The following is a 20273-nucleotide window of genomic DNA, read 5'->3' as shown; positions in this document are numbered from 1 at the left end:
CGGGTGGAGTTCTGTTGTGTTTTTTTTTTTTTTTCATTTTTTAAAATTATTTATTTATTTTTATATGAAGTTCTGCCCTTCCAAACAGGGCCAGGGCCAAAGACAGATGTCACTCCTGGAGCAAATCCACCCTGGGCAAAGAGTAGGTGCTCAAGGAGGAGAAGATGAAGGTCAAGGGTACCAAGACCGAGTGCTGATGGCCACCTGTAACCACAGGCCTGGAAAGGCAAGCATTTGCCTCTCTCGCAGGTTCTACCTCTGTCCAGACACAGTGAAAGGGCAATTCTGGGGCCATTTGAAGGACAGCTAAAAGGTTCTGCCTGGTAACCACCCGGGTCCCACTGTGATGAAATCCCACCAGCAGAGTTATCCACAACTAGGAAGATGAAGAGATGGCCTCCAGCCCGGGGTCACTCCAAGGCTACACAGCCATTCATCTGGTTGTTCATCTCTTTGGAAAGCAGTGAGGTCAGAAGGAAGGGGAGTCAGGCAGCACCATCGGGAGACAGGAGAGGCCTCCGTGGACACCAGGAGGAAGGCGAAACTGCAAGAGAGACAAGAAATAGCACCAGCTGGGGAGATGAAAGAGGCTGAAGAAAGACGGTACCAAGATGTTTCCCGGAAGTTTTTAATATTTTGGAGCACATACTTTATTTCTTATTATTTATTTTGAGAGAAAGAGTGGGGGAAAGCATGCAAGCAGGGGAGAGGGACACAGGGAGAGGGAGAATCATAAGCAGGCTCTACACTCAGCACCAAAGCCCACGCAGGGCTCTAGCCCATCACTGTGAGATCATGACCTGAGCCGAAATCAAGAGTTAGTCACTCGACTGACTGAGCCCCCTAGGCACCTCAGGGCAGATATTTTGGACACAATTCTATTTGTCTAAGTTTTAACTTTTAATGTATATATTTTTTTAAGTCTTCGAAAGTCTTCCAAACTTTGATGGTACATAATGCTGGATCCAAAGATCCCTGAATTTTAACTCTCTTCTACCACCTGGTGGCAGGATTGAAAATTGCAAATGCTTCTCCACAGAAAATTGAGGAAAATCGTGGATTGCCAGTGACTAGTTCTGCAAGTGTTTCACAAGAGAGCAAACATTTCTCAAAGATTTTAACTTGATAAATGAGCAATGTCTCCATATGAGTAATATGTGATGCCGAACCACATGATTATACTGAGCCAATAGTTCTCTCTCTATATATAGAATAGTGGGTATAGTCTTCCATGCTCGGATGCTTGCTCAGTCTCAGGCCGTGTGTTTGGCAAAAATCCGTTATTTTTCAGGATGTTGGAAAGTGCTCACAACTGGCACAACTGGCACTAGTGTATTTTTTGTCACTTCAAAGTACCTATGGACAGTCCTTGGCTTTTCCCAAGAGTAAGCTTAGGAATGCTTTGCTTCGTTCTAGGTCAGGCTGCATGCAGATATAGACCCTTTCCTCTGCTGTCTTACTGCCAATTACATTAAATACAGTATGTGACAAGAGTTTATTAATACTGTACTGTGGTCAACATCTGTGCAAGTGTATACAGTGGCCCCCATGCAGAAAAAGATTCCATGAAGCCAATAGATAGCAGTGATTCCTACACAATAACCCTTCTCTATCTTGTCTCCTTCACCCAGTCATGAAGGTTTTCAAAGATAAGTGCAGGTTAATTTGTCTTTATATTTTGATTTATTATTTTGTATTTATCACAGAATCATCTGTGTTTCCATTATTTCTTAATGGAAAATTTCTTAATGGGAAATTTGCTTTGATATACAAGTGCTTTGGAATACAATCATGTTTCTGGAATGAATTATGCTCACAAACCAAGGATTTACTCTATAACTCATTCATTCCTCACACTTATTAAAATCATCTCCTAGACAAGGTGTTGTGAGTAAAAAGACAAGTACTGTATAAGGGTCTAAAACCAACTGGAGAAATTTTGCTGACAAAGTTAAATTAACACTGCTACAGCAATTTTGAAATAATAAAATTAAATGATCAATACTTTAGAAAAGTAAATGACTCTTAAGATAACTGCTGGTAGGGATATAGAGATGCTGAGACATAGGAGCACATGTACCCCAATGTTCATAGCAGCACTCTCCACAATAGCCAAAACATGGAAAGAGCCTAAGTGTCCATCAACGGACGAATGGATCAAGAAGATGTGGTTTATCTATACCATGGAATACTGCATGGCAATGAGAAACAATGAAATCTGGCCATGTGTAGCAGCATGGATGGACCTTGAGGGTGTTATGCTGAGCGAAATAAGTCAGGCAGAGAAGGTATGTTTGCACGTATAGGAGGATTAGGAGGAACTTAACGGAGGACAATGGGGGAGAAGAAGGGGGGAAATAGTGGGGGAAAGCGGGAGAGGCAAACCATGAGAGACTCTTGAATGCTAACAAAAACTGAGGACTGATGGGTGTGGGGGGGGAGGGGGGATGGGCATGGAGGAGGGCACTTGTGGGGATGAGCACTGGGTGTTATATGGAAACCAACTTGACAAACTATTTGTAAAAAAAAAAAAGATAACTGCTGGTAATTTTTTGGCATAATTTCTTCCAATAATACACATTTGTTGTACATAAAATTTTGAATCTTGATTTTTAACTTCACATTTCAGAAGTACTTTCTAAAGTCATTAAATGCACTTTTCCTAACAAAAAGTTTGATAGTACAGAGTAGTGGCCAAATAGACACTCTTGCATGTAAAACTTGAAAATCCCTATATAGAGAAATTTGGTCATGTCACCAAAATTTAAAATGCACTTATATTTTGGAGCACCTGGGTGGTTCTCTCTCAAAAAAATAAAAAAAATTTTAAAAATAAAAATAAAAAAGCTTTTAAAAGACAAAAAACAAGGGCACCTGAGTGACTCAGTTGATTAGGCATCTGACTTCTCTGGTCATGATCCCAGTTTTTGCATTCAAGCCCCACATCAGGCTTTGAGCTGTCAGCACAGAGCCTGCAGCTTGCCTTCTGTGTCTACTTCTCTCTGCCCCTCCCTAGCTCCCTCTCTCTCTCAAAAATAAACATTGAAAAAATTAAAACAAAACACTGCTTTCTTTGCATCTCTCCTCTCCTCACAAAGCTACCAAGTTTCCCTATTGCCCATTGGAATGAAGTCCCAAACACCCCTGCCTGACTTTCAAGAACTTCCTGGCTCTGGCTCTGTGCTGACCTTTCTGATCTCCTCGCGCAGCTTCCTGCCCTCCCCCAGCGCTAGCCCATCAGGCTCTTCCCAGTCTTGTCACACCATCTTTGCTCACACTTTACCAGCCACCTGGGCTACTCTTCCTCCTGCTAAAATTCCACCTCATCACCACTTGCCCAACTTCTCCAGCCCTTGTTGTCTTCTCACTTCTCGAATCTCTGGAACTTGTCACCCATATCACACACACAAGCCCCTAATAATGTATTACTTATGTCCTTATGTTCTGTAATTTCTTATATCCTTATGTTCCTCTTGGATATCTTACCTCCCCAAGAAGATTGCAAAGCACTGCAAGGTAAGACTGACATTCTCTTGGGCGTCCGGGTGGCTCAGTCAGTTAAGCATCTGACTTCAGCTCTGGTCATGATCTCATGGTTTGTGAATTCGAGTCTCACATCGGGTGAGCTCAAGCCCTGCTTCAGGTGAGCTTCGGTTTCTCTCTCTCTCTCTCTTTCTCTGCCCCCCACTTACTTGCACCCTCTCTCTCTCAAAAAGAAAAGAAAAGGAGGGAAAAAAAGACTGATATTCTCTCATATACGCTCGTGGATTAGACAATGATGGACCCAGCTAGGGAGTTCAGTGAACTCTCTCTGATCATCAATAGCGCTACCAATTTTTCTTTCAGTCCCCATAGTCTGCTCCCTCCATTCCAGGAAGCAGGGGCAAACTTGGTGGGAGTACTGGCCAGGTAGCTAAAGCCAGATGGGATCCCTGGACCAGAACCTGACCAAGCAGAAGCCACGGTATGAAAGCCCCAGAGGGCAGGAGAAGGCTGTTTCATTGGGTCTGCCAAGTCAATGTCAAAATAAGTGGCTAGATTTTTGTCACTTAGTTGGAAGCTGAGTAGATTGAGGAATGGAGGAGAAAGTCAGGACAGGACAGGAATAGAATACAAGGGACAAACATCAAAGAGGAGCCTGAAGTGGCCAAGGGTTAGTCACGTGGTGGGTGAGGAGCTCTGGCCTGCATCAAAGCAAGGGCTGGGTGGATACCATCAAGATTTGAATTTTCATAAGTTAATGTGAGGTAAGGGACTCAAAGGGTCTGTTCCTGGTAAAGGAACAAAGGAGTATAAAGATGGGGAAATTTTTGGTATCCTATTGTCACAGAAGACAACCAACTGCACGTAGGGGCTTGTGTTTCCATCAAAAGCCACCATGAGAGAGTGAAAGGCAAGCCACAGAATAGAACAAATTTATAGTACATTTGTCCAAAAAGGATTCATATCCATTATTTATATAAGGAACTTATAAAACTCAAAAGAAACAAACAAAACCAGACAACATGATTCTTAAAAAAACCCAAAGAACCGTAGGACTGTTTCTAGGGCTGGGGCCGAAAATGTACAAGCCTAGAGCATCCTGTTGTGTCAGAAAGTACAGCAAGACAACAAATACACAAAATAATTAGGGGCATACCAAGGAATACGGGAGCCAACTGAAAGCTCTCAATTTGAACAACAAGAGAAATACTGGATTATAACCCAAAATATGAAACTAACCATGAGTCCATACTGATGTAAGTAGATTGACTGAATACCTAAAGAAATGTAGAAATACAGATCTTTTGGGCAAAATTCCAAATACTCTGTGTAGACAGTCAACTTTGAAGGGAGTGGAGCAGAACTCAACAACTGATCATCACTGAGAATTCCAAATGCTTCAGTGGTCTTCAAAGCCCTCCATTAACATGGTTCACAACCCAGCCATATATACCATATGCTACAAGGAGGTTAAGTCACTATTCCCAAAATAAACTGCTTCCCCATTTTTATTTTCTCATATATGTTAATTCTACCCTTAATGCCCATGACCTTGATCCTTTGCTAACCTATACTGTAATAAATTTAATTTAAAAAAAAATCCATGGTCCATACTGACCTGAGAGGGAAAGCTTTCCTTCAGAAAAGAATGCCAGCAAGTGTAATAAAGAATTAGAAAATCAGGACGCCTGGGTGGCTCAGTCAGTTAAGGGTCCGACTTTAGCTCAGGTCACGATCTCAGTTTGTGGGTTCGAGTCCCGCGTCGGGCTTTGTGCTGACAGCTAGCTCAGAGACTGCTTCAGATTCTGTGTCTCCCTTTCTTTGACCCTCCTCTGCTCATGCTGTCTGTCTCTCTCCCTCTCAGAAATAAAACATTAAAAAATTAAAAAAAAAAAAGAATAGAAAATCACTATTTCCCCAAAACATCCAGTGAAAAGTTGGAGAACAAGATTAAAAATACAACTATTATACAGGGGCACCTGGGTGGCTCAGTCAGTTAGGCATCTGACTCGATTTCAGCTCGTCATGATCTCACAATTCGTGAGATCTACACTGACAGCACTGAGCCTGTTTGGGATTTTCTCTCTCTCTCTCTGCTCCCCCACAAAATATTTTTTTAAAAATAACTATTATAAAAGATGCTAGGGGAATACCTGGGTGGCTCAATTGGTTAAGCGTCCAATTTCGGCTCAGGTCATGATCTCATGGTTGGTGAGTTTGAGCCCCACATCAGGCTCTGTGCTGACAGCTAGCTCAGAGCCTAGAGCCTGTCTTTGGATTCTGTATCTCCTTCTCTCTCTGACCCCTCCCCTGCTCGCGCTGTCTCTCTCTCTCTCTCAAAAATAAGTAAAAAACATTAAGAAATTTAAAAAAATTGTTGATGGGGTGCCTGGGTGGCTCAGTCAGTTAAGCGTCCAACTTCGGCTCAGGTCATGATCTCACGGTTCATGGGTTCGAGCCCCACGTTGGGCTCCGTGCTGATAGCGAGCTCAGAGCCTGGAACCTGCTTCAGATTCTGTGTCTCCCTCTCTCTCTGACCTTCCCTGCTCATGCTGTCTCTCTCTCTCAAAAATGAAAACATTTAAAAAAAATTTTAAAACAGGAGAAAATCAAAAATTTTTTTATGTTTATTTTTGAGAGAGACAGAGCATGAGTGGGGGAGGGGCAGAGAGGAAACACAGGATCAGAAGCAGGCTCCAGACTCTGAGCTATCAGCACAGAGCCTGATGCGGAGCTTGAACTCAGGAACTTTGAGATACGATCTGAGCCAAAGTCAGCACCTAACCAACTGAGCCACCCAGGCACCCCGAAAATCAAATTTAAATAGCCGTATGTATGGGAAATCCACACAGACCCGGAATTCCAAAGAGGCAAGAGGAGCTTATGTGGGCTAAAGAAAGGGGTAGGGGCCTGAGAACGCAAAGGGGAGAACACTCACTAGCAAGGTGAAAGATGTTTGGAAAAACCAGCCTGTTCTGTTAGGCAGTTGAGTTGCAGGTCTTTATTCTTAGGGCACAGATGCTGAAAGGTTTTTGAAGTGTCAGAAAGGTCAGGATGCTTACAACTTACTCTCAAATGGTTCCCCAGAAAAATAAAGCAAATGCATCAAAATATTAACAAGTGGTGTATACTGATGAATACTAAAAAAAGTATTATCGCTTGTATTACTCTCCCAACTTATCCTTAGGTCTCAGTATTTTCATAATTAAAAAGTCTACCTCTTGTCAAAGGCCAATTCTTCCAAGAACTCTTTTCCACTTGTCAATAGGTATAGACTTTTTTCATCCAAAAGGCACTTTGGTCTGGTCACTTACTGCATCTCCTGTGTACTTCTATATAGTAATTGCACAGCATTACAAAGTCATTACAACAAATGTCTTTTGTCTTCCTCCCTATCCTTGGGAAGTTAGAGGGTCCTTCTAAGTCACTCATTTTGTATCCTTCAGTGCTCACTCATCTCATAGAGAGTAATAAATAAACAAATAGCTATCTAAGCACTATTTTATTTGAGATCTGCCCATCAATATTCTTACACAGATTACAGGGCTGAGACATTGGAGGCCTTCTGCAGAGCTAGACTTTATAATCCTCAAATAGGTATTAAAATACATTATCTGAAAGCTATAAAACCTCACATTTCAAAGGTCAAGTGCATTTATGGCAGCCTTTTGGCTGCACCACAGCAGGGCCACTGGGTATTTAGGCACATCTGGTGAGAACAGCCCTGGGCCTGTGAGGTCTCCCAACCTGGTGGTCTCTGAATGACTAATAAAAAAAATTTGTTATCTCAGAATTGGTTTCTCCCAGTTCACTGTTGCAAGACTCTGTCGGGCTCTAGCTCAGCAAAACTATCAAGGAGAGGCTTTATAGCTTCAGCAGAACGCTTGTCATCTTCCAGCATAATTTTCCCCCAAACCATTGCCTCTTTATTTTTAAAGTAATCTCTATATCCAATGTTGGGCTCACAACTCACCTCCCTGAGATCGACAGTCACATGCTCCAACAACTAAGCCAGCCAGGCGCCTCTTTCCTACAATTCTTAACCTAGATGAATAAATGACTTAGCAAATTACTACAGCCAGGGGATAGGAGAAACTAAAATCCAGAGGACCATTCACAAAAACTCCTCTCTTGGGTATATTTACTTTTAGACATAGTTTGTCCTACTTTTATTAGACCAAATAAACCAGATGTGCTTCAAAATATCCTAAGACTTGGGGCACCTGAGTGTCTCAGTTAAGCCTCCAATTCTTGAGTTTGACTCAGGTCTTGATCTCACAGCTCAGGAGATCAAGGTCTATTGGGGAACAGAGCCTACGTGGAATTCTTTCTCTGCTGCACCCCCATTCGCTCTCTCTCAAAATAAACTTTAAAAAAAATAGCCATTTCAGGTTTCAGCAGATCATAAAGAAGTCGTGTGAGCAGCACTTCTCTTTAACCCAAATCATCTGTTCATATTGTGATCACAGTTAAACAGAATGGTGGTGTGGTATAGTTGTATACACATGCAAAATTCTTACCCATTGGGTGAAATCATCAAATTACACATGTAACGTAAAAGTCAGGAAGTGGCACAACTGCAATATGGAGCTGACAAAATAACAATGGCAATTAAGTTGCTTTTGGAGGCACCTGGGTGGCTCAGTCAGTTAAGTGTCCGACCATTTCAGCGCCGGTCATGATTTTACAGTTCCTGAGTTTGAGCCCCACATCAGACTCTGCGCTGACAGCATGGAGCCTATTTGGGATTCTCTCCCTCTGTCCCTAATTCATGCAATCTCTCAAAATAAACGTTAAAAAAAAAAAAAAATTACGGGGCGCCTGGGTGGCTTAGTCGGTTAAGCATCCGACTTTCGCTTAGGTCATGATCTCGTGGTTCGTGGGTTCGAGCCCCGCGTCGGGCTCTGTGCTGACTGCCAGCTCAGAGCCTGGAGCCTGTTTCAGAGTCTGTATCTCCCTCTCTCTCTGACCCTCCACTGCTCACGCTGTCTCTCTCTCTCCTAGAAATAAATAAAACATTAAAAAGAATTTAAAAAAAAATTACTTGCCTTTGTAAAGTAGGAAGAGGTTGGGGGTAGGCAAACAAGTGACTTCCTTTTCTCATAAAACAGCTGTCTTGACTTTCTGATTCTTTAAATTATATACCTGTTAACAACTTAAAAATGAAGAGCCCAGAAAGACCCAGACATGGGTGAAACTTTAAACATAACACAGTGATCACTGCAGATTACATGGAGGACTCATTTAATAAATGAAGCTTCAAAATCGGATCGGAATATGGAAAAAAATATTTTAAAACAAAAATTTTTTTACATTTGGGGAGCCTGGGTAGCTTAGTTGGTTAAGCGTCTGACTTTTGCTTAGGTCATGATCTCGCCATTCGTGGGTTCGAGCCCCGCATCGGGCTCTGTGCTGACTGCCAGCTCAGAGCCTGGAGCCTGTTTCAGTCTGTGACTCCCTCTCTCTCTGACCCTCCCCTGCTCACGCTGTCTCTCTCTCTCCCCCCTAGAAATAAATAAAAAACATTAAAAAAAAAAAAAGAACATATATTTAAAAAATTATTTTTACATTTATTTTTAGAGAGAGAGAGAGAGACAAAGGGTGAGCGGGGGAGGGGCAGAGAGAGGAGACACAGAATCTGAAGCAGGCTCCAGGCTCTGAGCAAGCATTCAGCAGAACCTGATGCAGGGCTCAAACCCACCAACTGTGAGATCATGACCTGAGCTGAAGTCAGACACTTAACCAACTGAGCCACCCAGGCACCCCTGGAAGAAAATTATTTTAAACTTGGAAAGAATCCCAAGCAGGCTCTACGCTCAGCAGAGCCCAACGTGGGGATCGATCCCACAACCCTGGTATCACAACCAGAGCCGAAATGAAGAGTCGGATGCTCAATCAACTGAGCCACCCAGGCACCCTGTTAACTTTTTAAAATGTTTATGATTTATTTAGACAGAGCATGGGGTAGGGGCAGAAAGCAAGGAGAGAGAATCCTAAGCAGTCTTTCTGCCAGCACAGAGCCTGGCGCAGGGCTCAAACTCACCAACCATGAGAGCAGATCATGACCTGAGCCAAAATCAAGAGTTGGATACTTAACCGACTGAGCCACCAGGCACCTGTTTTAATTTAAGCTCTATACCTAATGTGGGGATTGAACTCACAACTCTGAGATCAAGTCTCATGCTCTACTGAGGCAGCTAGATGCCCCGAAGACAGTCAATCTTCTGTGTCAACTTAAGATAAGCTACGGTATCCAGTTTTTGGTCAAACCAGTCTAATTGCTCTGCAAGCATTTTCTAGACACAATTAACATTTAAAATACTTTGGGGGCGCCCGGGTGGCTCAGCCAGTTAAGTGTCTGACTTCGGCTCAGGTCATGATCTCACAGTTCATGAGTTCGAGCCCTGCGTCAGGCTCTGTGCTGACAGCTACCTCAGAGCCTGAAGCCTGCTTCAGATCTTGTGTCTCCCTGTCTCTCTTACCGTCCCCTGCTCACACTGTCTCTCTCTCTCAGAAATAAAGCATTTAAAGAAAATTTTTTTAATAAAATAAAATACTTAGAATAAAGATTATTTAAAAAAAAACAAACACTTTTCCATAACCTGGATGGGTCTCATCCAGTTGGAAGGCCTTTAGACAACCTGAGGTCTACCAAGGCAGAAGGAATCCTGCTACTAAACATAACCCTTCCCTGGGTCTCCAGCCTGTCCACCTGCCCTTTCAAACCTGCCAGCCCCTACAATCTCTCTATACACATCCTACTTGTTGTATTCTCTGAAGAACTCTAATAAATGGATTAAGCTCTTAGATAACAAAAGTAAACCTTTAAACCTCTTAGTAAAATATACAATTATCTTTGTAGACTGTAAGGTAAAGATTTCTTAATTAAGACCAAAAATATTAATCATAAAAACTGACCAACTTGGTTATGATTATAAACCGCTGCCTATAAAAGTTATGTTAAAGAAAACTAAATAAGAAAATATTAACAAATGTTCCTAATTCTACTCATTAGTACATTCTTTCTCAACCTTCGTCCCAATCTTTCAGACTTCACTGACCAGTTTTTTTCATTTCTTTGAGAATTTTAGTTGTCCTAGTCTTCTCTTACTTACAATTCATCTCTTTATACAGATTGCTCTTCTTGACGAGAAGCCAGCGAGGCTCTTCGACATTGTCAAATGTGAACGCTGCAACATATCGAGTTATCTAGTTTATGCATTCTTTAATCAATCACAAAGCACGCTAGAATCTTGCAAAGAGATCAGTCTTGAATGGTCTAGGCCTGCTAGTCTGAATAACATTCAAGTAAAATGAGCTTAAAGCAGGCTTACCAATTCCTCAAATTAATTACATTTCTTTTAAAAGAATCATTCAAACTACAGAAAACCACCAAGCAATATGGAACCTTTATTTTTAATGTAATTTCTGTACATCTGGAGTAGGACAGTAATCCTTTTACAAATGGGACTGATTACTAGAATAAACAATGACAAAACCAAACTGGTATTTGATGTGAATCCACAGGGAGTTTAAGCTTCAAATCCAGCCAAGAAATTTGTCACAATCTCTTTCAGCTTTGCATCTGTCTGTTCTGAGATCTTTCCATCAGTCCTATTTGGAAATGAAAAGCAGTTCATCAGTTCTGAGCTAACAAAAATTCAATGACTAGCCACAAAATTGTAAAGAATTCTAACAAAACTTTGTATCGTAAAAATTATAAAAAAGAGGCCACCAATTGTGTTCCTACCTGATATTGCCCAACAGAGCTTGGTGCTGGCTAATAACATGAGCCAAGAAAGCCTGCTCAAACTTTGTGATCTTGCTGGGCTCCAATTTATCAAGATACCCTCTCACACCAGCATAAATAACAGCCACTTGTTCTTCAATAGCCATGGGAGCTGAAAACAAAAGAATGCCAAATGAGTTGCTCAAATAAATAAATGCCATGTTAACAAAGTCAGAGAAACTTACCTTTTCTTACAATTATTAACATGTCTTCTCCATATCACCTATTCTCACATTCTCTATGAGAAACTCCACAATAATACTCTTTCCCACTTCTCTCCCCAGGGAAACTTTTCCTTATATTTACAAGCCTTAAAATGTTATCTTTGAGCGTATTCCATAAACACTGTTTATTATCTAGCAGTATTTATACTGCTTGAGATATAAATAAGTTGATGACATTTCATGGCAAATGCATACTTTTAACATTTTTTATTTTTTTATTTTTTCTAATTTTTTTAAAATGTTTTATTCATTTCTAGGAGAGAGAGAGAGAGAGAGAGAGAGACAGCGTGAGCAGGGGAGGGTCAGAAAGAGAGGGAGACACAGACTCTGAAACAGGCTCCAGGCTCTGAACTGGCTGTCAGCACAGAGCCCGACACGGGGCTCGAACCCACGAACCATGAGATCATGACCTAAGCGAAAGTCAGACGCTTAACCGACTAAGCCACCTAGGTGTCCCTTTTTTAACATTTTTTAAAACATTTATTCATTTCTGAGAGACAGAGACAGAGTGTGCATGGGAGAGGGACAGAGAGTGACAGAGAATCCGAAGCAGGCTCCAGGCTCTGAGCTAGCTGTCAGCACAGAGCCCAACGTGCGGCTTGAACTCACGAACCACTAGATCATGACCTGAGCCGAAGTCAGACATTCAAACTGAGCCACCCAGGGGGCCCCATTCTAACATTCTTTTAAATCTGCCCAATTGCATTCTCTCGAAGCCAACGTGGAAAGGGGGAGAGGAAGGGATCTGATAGATTTTAACTCTCGAAAGTAATAAGTATATTTAGTAAGTTTTCCTGGTTGCTTACATAATGACAATAACTGTAATACAAGTACAATAGGTATCTATTACATCCAAAACACTCCATCTTTAATGAAAGAAAACAGTATGTATTATAGCTTATGTAGGGAGCAGTGTGATATTCCCAGGCCCTAACACACAGTAGGAACTTGATGAAATGAAAAAACAACTCACAATACTGTCCTTGCTTCAGCAACTCAGTCAATCGCACACCACGGCTCAAGAGTTGTTGAGTGGCAGCGTCAAGGTCAGAACCAAACTGGGCAAAAGCAGCAACCTCACGATACTGAGCCAATTCCAGCTTCATGGTACCTGCCACCTGAAATACAGAAATGGTTAAATCATGAAATATAAAAACACTTAACTCATTGACAAAGTGCAAAAACATTTAGATTTTAAACTAAAGACACCCCTTCTCTTTGACAAAGTGATGCAAATTACCTGCTTCATGGCCCTGGTTTGGGCAGCAGATCCAACACGGGACACAGACAAACCAACATTAATGGCAGGGCGGATACCTTTGTAGAACAATTCTGTTTCCAAGAAGATCTGTCCATCAGTGATGGAAATGACATTTGTTGGAATGTAAGCAGACACATCACCAGCCTGTGTTTCTATGACTGGTAAAGCAGTCAAGGAGCCACCGCCAAAAGAATCATTCATTTTGGCTGCTCGCTCTAGCAGCCGCGAGTGTAGGTAGAACACGTCACCAGGATAGGCCTCACGACCAGGGGGTCGGCGGAGCAGCAGAGACATCTGACGATAAGCAACAGCCTAGAGGATAAAAAAGTTTATGAAGTTTAGTTATTAGAACATAAATTTGTCACGTTCCATTTGGTGCAAACACACAGATCCTAAAAATATATATCCTCTGACCTGTTTGGATAAGTCATCATAGATGATCAAAGCATGTTTGCCATTATCCCTAAAATATTCTCCCATAGAACAGCCAGAGTAAGGAGCCAGGTACTGAAGTGGAGCAGCATCAGAAGCAGTAGCTGAAACCACGATGGTGTACTTCATGGCATCTGGGAAGAAGATAAATTTTAAGTTTTACAAGGTTATCAACATTTTGATTTTAGAGACTACTACAGTAAGAATTAAGTACTTCACTAAATAATCTACCAAAGTCAGATTAGCCAGAGCTTCTAAATGGCATCTACTTTAAAGAAACTGACAAAAACCTTAAGATTGATCAGTTTTTACAGTATTTTTTACTTATTTTTGTTTTATTGAATTAGACTTAATGAAATTTCAATTCATTAAGGAATAATTAAAACCAGTCTTCATTCAGTAGATGTTATCCTAAGATTAGCAACAATAGGACTCCCACAGAACAATAATGAGACTAAACAACTTATTTCTTATAAGCAAGCTCTACCTCCAACATGGGGCTCAAGCTCACAACCCTGAAATCCAGTCACATGCTCTACCCACTGAGCCAGCCTGGTGCCCAGGACTGAAGTTCTTTCATACCTGCATCTGTAAGTCTCTTCACCAGCTGGGCAACAGTGGACCTCTTCTGACCAATAGCAACATAGATACAGTATAGCTTCTTCTTTTCATCAGTTCCATCATTGAAACGTTTCTGGTTAATGATTGTGTCAATAGCAATTGATGTTTTGCTTTAAAAGAGAAAGTAAACATTAATCTTAGTAAATGCTTCAAAGGTTTTCTTAACTTAAAATTTCAGTACTACTGCTAATCCTCATCACATTCTATTCTCCCCATTATATCCAAATCATTTACCATTCCAAGCCTGAAAAGTAATCTTTCCACAAGCATATTTTAGTTCGAACTTTTAACAAGCTTTACCCGGTCTGACGGTCACCAATAATCAGCTCACGCTGACCACGACCAATTGGCACCAAGCTATCCACAGCCTTAATGCCAGTCTGCATTGGCTCACGCACAGAAATTCGAGGAATGATCCCAGGGGCTTTCAGGCCAACTCGCCTACGGGTCTTAGAACCAATTGGACCCTGGTAAACAATAAAAAGAAGCAACCAGAACAATCAATTTTGATGTCTTTTAGAGACTACAACCACATCTAATAAATGTTAAACATACCTTTCCATCAATGGCATTACCAAGGGCATCTACAACACGGCCCAACAGCTCCTCGCCAACTGGAACATCCACAATGGCTCCTGTTCTCTTCACAATATCTCCTTCTTTAATTAGTTTATCGTTTCCAAACACGACAACACCAACATTGTCTGGTTCCAAGTTCAGAGACATACCCTACAAAAAATACATAAACACCCATGAAACTTAAGTAGTACTTGCTCCCCACAGATCAACACTATACATTATGAAAATACCTAGTTTAAAAAAAAAAGTAGTCTTGTCCTTTAGATCTGGTTTACAAGTATTTTTCCAACAACCTTCTTTGGTCAAGACTGCGTTATGATAAACCTAAATGCTACTTTGTCACATCTTCAAAGACCTAAAAGAAGCAAAAAATACTGAACAGGTTAAGCTTATTTCACTGCATTTCTTTTGTCTATGGCTTTTAAACCGGGTGATCAGTGGAGCGCCTGGGTGGCTCAGTCAGTTAAGCATCCGACTTCGGCTCAGGTCATGATCTCACGGTTCGTGGGTTTGAGGCCCACATCGGGCTCTGTGTTGACAGCTAGCTGAGAAACTGGAGCCTATTTCGGATTCTGTCTCTCCCTCTCTCTCTGACCCTCCCGTTCATGCTGTCTCTCTCTCTCTCAGAAATAAATAAAACATTAAAAAACAATTTTAAACTGGGTGATCAGTATGAAATAAAATGATCAACTGGAAATTTTAAGACACAGTTGATTTACATCTTTCTATCTGTGAGAAGCTCCATCCACTATTTATTTATTTATTTATTTATTTATTTATTTTTTATTTCTAGGAGAGAGAGAGAGACAGCGTGAGCAGGGGAGGGTCAGAGAGAGAGGGAGTCACAGACTGAAACAGGCTCCAGGCTCCGAGCTGACAGTCAGCACAGAGCCCGACGCGGGGCTCGAACCCACGAACCACGAGATCATGACCTAAGCGAAAGTCGGACGCTTAACCGACTAAGCCACCCAGGCGCCCCTCCATCCACTATTTAAAGAATTATCTACTGAGAACTCAGCAGGTTAGTAGACAGTGAAATTAAAAGCTACTCAAACAAGAACAAATTGCCATAATGTAATAGTGATTGGTCATCTCTCATCATTATAACCGTATTTCAAAACAGGAAGATCTTCAGGTCCCTGATCATCACTAAGGAAAACAGTTATTCCAGGAACAGAGTCCAGTCAGTAACAAAAGCTTTGTAGAAGTACTTAGAATAGAGGAATATCATAGAATACCATTGAAGAAACAAAATCTTTAAATCTTAGATGTTCAATAAAAATAGTCCCTAATCACGTGACTATGTAAAAATCGGAATTAACACCATCTTACCAAAGTCAGAGAAACTTACTTTTCTAATTAACACAGCTGAGATACACCACCTACTCTTTCCATGAGAAGTCCACGTTTTACACACTCAACAGCCTCACATTTATAATAGTTACTATACTTAAAAACAGTATTTCCATCACTACACAAAGTTCTATTAGGGGATACTAGACTAAACTCTTAGATCTTAAAAGGTGAACAGAAACTTAGTTCATTAATTTCGCCTCATCTTTCAAAACTACGTAATACATGTATACTGAAGAAATGGGAGGTTAAATTTTTAGCCAAGGTCTAACACCGGACACTAGCTACAGGACCAAGACAGTCTCTTCCCATGTGCTGAATGGGTAATCCACTCCCCCGGTCCACCCAGCTATCATATTCTGATTTCTTCAGAAAACAACCAGGTTCATCCTAATAGAAAGAAGATTCTATCATCAGAGAGTTTCTGACAACTAAATCTTACCTCAAAAATAATACATCTACTCTTACTAGAAATACAAGCTCAATGACTTTCAACTTTCCACCAGAAATGAATTTTACAATAATGACTAAAACACTGAACAAGTTGAGATTTAAAGTTAAAAAACAAAAAACACTGGCAAAATCTCTGAATTTTAAATAAACTCAGAGACCAATCCTGAAACACCAAAATCTCATAATTTACCTTCAAACCCGAAGAAAATTCTACCATTTCTTCTGCCTGAACATTTCTCAGCCCATGTACTCGGGCAATACCATCACCAATGCTTAGGACACGCCCAGTCTCTTCAAGGTCAACAGAAGTATCAGCTCCAAGAATGCGCTCTTCAAGGATAGAGGACACTTCAGCAGTGCCTATTGAGAGAAAAATTCCATTGCAAAAATAGCCTGGTCTCAAGATCTTAAAACCCACTTCCCCAACAGTATAAAAACTATAGTTTTGTAAACACAATAGTCAAATTATTCTAAAAATGTAGAATAATATACTTGGCTATATTCAAAAAACCTTGGTATCTACCATTATAATAAAAACAAATCCAAGTGATTAAGAATCTGTATCAATGTTGAAACCAGACTTTTTGGCTAAACTCTTACAGAAGGTTAAACATGCAATCTGTTTTTATGTATTTATTTATTTATTTATTTATTTTTAATTTTTTTAATGTTTTATTTATTTCTAGGAGAGAGAGAGACAGCGTGAGCAGGGGAGGGTCCGAGAGAGAGGGAGTCACAGACTGAAACAGGCTCCAGGCTCTGAGCTGGCAGTCAGCACAGAGCCCGACGCGGGGCTCGAACCCACGAACCGCGAGATCATGACCTAAGCGAAAGTCGGACGCTTAACCTACTAAGCCACCCAGGCGCCCCACATGCAATCTGTTTTTAAAAGCAACTGTTAACAAAATACAAATATCTTTCTTTTCAAAAACATGGAAATACTATTCATCTTAGCATGTGAGCTGTCAGCACAGAGCCCAACACGGAATCAAACTCAGGAACTGTGAGATCATGACCTGAGCTTAAGTAGAATGCTTAAGCAACTGAGCCACCCAAGTGCCCCTATGGATTCACTTATTTAATCTTTAGTTCAAAAGCTCCAATCACACATCTCCAAAGGAATTCCCTAACCTACAGCATCTTCCTATGCTCACCTCCCCACTTCTCTATTCTATCTGCAATGTGTAAATTCATAGATTGCCATATATAGATTAGCAGCTATCACTGACAAAAAACAAAGATAAAGACTGCTTACTTTTTCCTAATTTTTTAGGAGAGGAAAAAGAAATATTTCATAGTTCAGAAAGGATGATCAGCACCTGATATGTGTACTTTCTATTTTCACCCAAGGGATATTATATGAGGGGGGTCTGGGGGAGGGGGGAAGCTGTAGAGGTCCCTGGGTAGCTGTCAGCTGGGCGTTGCGACTGTTGATTTCAGCTCAGGTCATGATCCCAGGGCTGTGGGACTGAGCAGCGCATCAGGCTCCACACTGAGCATGGGGCCTGCTTAAGATTCTCTCTCTCTGTTCCTCTCCCCTGCTCACACATACACTCTCTCTAGAAATATTTTTTAAATAAGTGTAGAAAGAAAGAGAACTGTAGTAACATGATAAAAGAAATATTTCACTAGAACAAGAAAACCTACTAAGTTAGGGCTAAATGGCACATTTTGGGCTAAGAATCTGAGATTTGTGGTAACAAATTTGAAAGAAAGAATTAACAAATGAAAATTAAAAACCACAATAGTTATGTAACCTACGTAACTTATTTTCTCACTTACTGACAAGGCAGTAACTGTAGCGTATGTATGCTTAGAAATGCTGACTTACCAGTCTTCTGAAGACGAGTGTTAGAGGCATGGAGGTTCCTTGCAGCAATGAAGGATGATCCCAAAGCATTTTTGGAGACCTAGCACATACACATTTTTAAAAATATGATTTTTAAAAAATCCTTTATAAAACTGGCAAGCTTAAACAACTGTAGGCTTACTGTGATCAAGTTATCAGTGAAAATATTATCAAAATATTTTGCTGAAAAGTGGAAGACTATTAGTCATATAACAAAGTAGCTTTTGATATATGAGAAAAATTCTATTATGCAGCTCCTGGCAATGCTAGAAGTACTCTATAAAAAGCAAATTTTAAAAATGCAATCTAGGGGCACCTGGCTGGCTCAGCTGGTGGAGCACATGATTCTTAATCTCAAGGTAGTGAATTCAAGTCCCTAATTGGGCATGGCACCTACTTTAAAAAAAAAAAAAAAAAAGTCTATTTTGTTTTTAAAGTTTCAATTATCTTTTCTTTTAAAGGCACCAGTTACTATTATTTCATCTTTAGATCTATTTCAGTTCAATTGTGAAAATTCTCAGTAAAAGAACAGCTTTCTAAAAGGGGTAATATCAATAACATATCCTATCTTACTTTAAAAAACAAACAAAAATTGAGTTGTTAATGTTAGAGGCTGATTAGAAACTAAGTATGCCTGTAGACTCTTTTTTTCCTGCCTTGGACAAAGCCTACAGCCATCTGGACCCTCTCCTTCTCCTTCAAGTTGTAACGCCCTAATTTTGGTCACTGACAATTTTAAATCTACTCCTTTCTACAGGACCAGATGAAATCTGTTAAAAATGCTTTTTGATACCAATTGCATTAGGACAATAAAATAGGTTTATTTCACCTTTGAAACCGAGATTGTTTAACATGGAAAAAAATATGTAAGCCTTAACTTCAAGGGCGATAAGTAATGAAGGGAGGGCACGACCTTCACATTTTCTAACCTATGTTCTATCTTAGGTTTTCAATCACTGTCTAACGATTCCTCAAGGACGAAACCTTAAAACATGTCTAAGTACCACAACACAGAGAGTCTTTCTGCGTGAGGCAATTCAGGCTTCGCTGCTGTCAGTGCCGTCACGGTATCTGCCACATGAAATGCACATTTGCGCTGTGTTTCGCTATTGTTTCAGTATTCAGCACTAAGAGATAGCTTGCCGAAGTATTCAGAAAAGCACCTTCATCTATTGCTTTCCCCTAAACCGACCTCCGAGCAGAGGTGAAATGCTGGGGCCTGCTGACCTTCATACAATGTCAGGCTTCCTTAGATCGCTTCAACAAGAGCTAGCAGCAGTGCTCTGACCTTCAGCGGCGCAGTCCCGGAGAATCGGCGGGGACAAGCCTCGCCGTTTCAGAGCAGGCAGCGGAGAGCTAGCGCTCCAGCACTGACCTTCACCCAAGGCCTCTCTCGGGCAGTACTGCACTGAGCTCGAGAACCCTCCTCGAGGCCCCATCTCTAGACAGCAACGAGGTCAGCACCTCCCCTGCACCGCCCTGCACGGTCCCGCACGGCTGGCGAGCAACAAGGCCCTTGCGCCGCCTCCCTGCCCAGCCCGAGCAGCCAACGGTGCAAGATGGCGGCGCCCGCCAGCCCCTCACCCTCCTTGCAGAAAGAGCTCTCGAGTCAGCACACCACCAGCCCCCTGCAGGGCCACATCCCTCCCGCCGGCTGTCCGCACTCACCAGCCCGGCCCGCCTAGGAAGGGCGCGGGCCACGGCCGCAGCGACGCGCACAGACAGCATCTTTACAGCTTTCTTTAGGGTGGCTCCTCTGCAGCTGCAGCCTCCGGACTGACTGGGACAAAATGGCTGAGCGGCGAGGAAGGTCAAGGCAGCCGGGCCACCTGACCCGGAAGTACCGCCCCTCACGTTCACCTCCGGACGCGAATCTGCCTTTTGGAGGAAGATTGAGGGTGGAGTTACTTTTTTTTTTTAATATTGTTTTTAGATTTTAACTTAAAATGAGTGATTAGACCTTTGCCAGCTTCGGTTCAGGCGTTCGTCACATATTTATTTTGGCCTACTGAATCGGCTTTACGGTTGCCCCTGGCGACCAAGTGGGTAGCAGAACCCGCTATGATGCGGCTCTCAGGAGGGGTCCTCACAGGGAGACGGTGTCGGAGTCACCTTGTACCAGGCGCCGTTGGTTTGAAGGAGACAGGAGGTTGATGATGTGGGGTCTCAGACTACAGCTGTTAAAAGCCTTGGTGCTGTAGCAAGAATAAACAATTATCACCCTGGGCC

The 20273-nt window shown here is 41.6% G+C and overlaps 1 protein-coding gene across 1 annotated transcript; it reads right to left on the bottom strand.

Moving 5' to 3' along the window:
* Positions 1-10870: 10870 nt before the first annotated feature.
* On the bottom strand, positions 10871-19843 carry ATP5F1A (ATP synthase F1 subunit alpha). The gene is made up of 11 exons (XM_039228824.1): positions 19713-19843; positions 18027-18105; positions 16386-16555; positions 14366-14539; positions 14111-14277; positions 13772-13920; positions 13172-13323; positions 12737-13069; positions 12470-12614; positions 11234-11384; positions 10871-11097 (listed from the first exon to the last, which is right to left on the bottom strand). The coding sequence occupies exons 1-11, from the start codon at positions 19770-19772 to the stop codon at positions 11016-11018; spliced, it is 1662 nt and encodes a 553-aa protein (XP_039084755.1). The 5' UTR covers positions 19773-19843; the 3' UTR covers positions 10871-11015.
* Between the last annotated feature and the right edge of the window lie 430 nt (positions 19844-20273).

This window comes from Hyaena hyaena, unplaced genomic scaffold (assembly GCF_003009895.1).
Source record: "Hyaena hyaena isolate Hyena2069 unplaced genomic scaffold, ASM300989v1 scaffold_33, whole genome shotgun sequence".
Lineage (NCBI taxonomy): Eukaryota > Metazoa > Chordata > Mammalia > Carnivora > Hyaenidae > Hyaena > Hyaena hyaena.
This window is presented reverse-complemented; position numbering and strand designations above follow the sequence as displayed.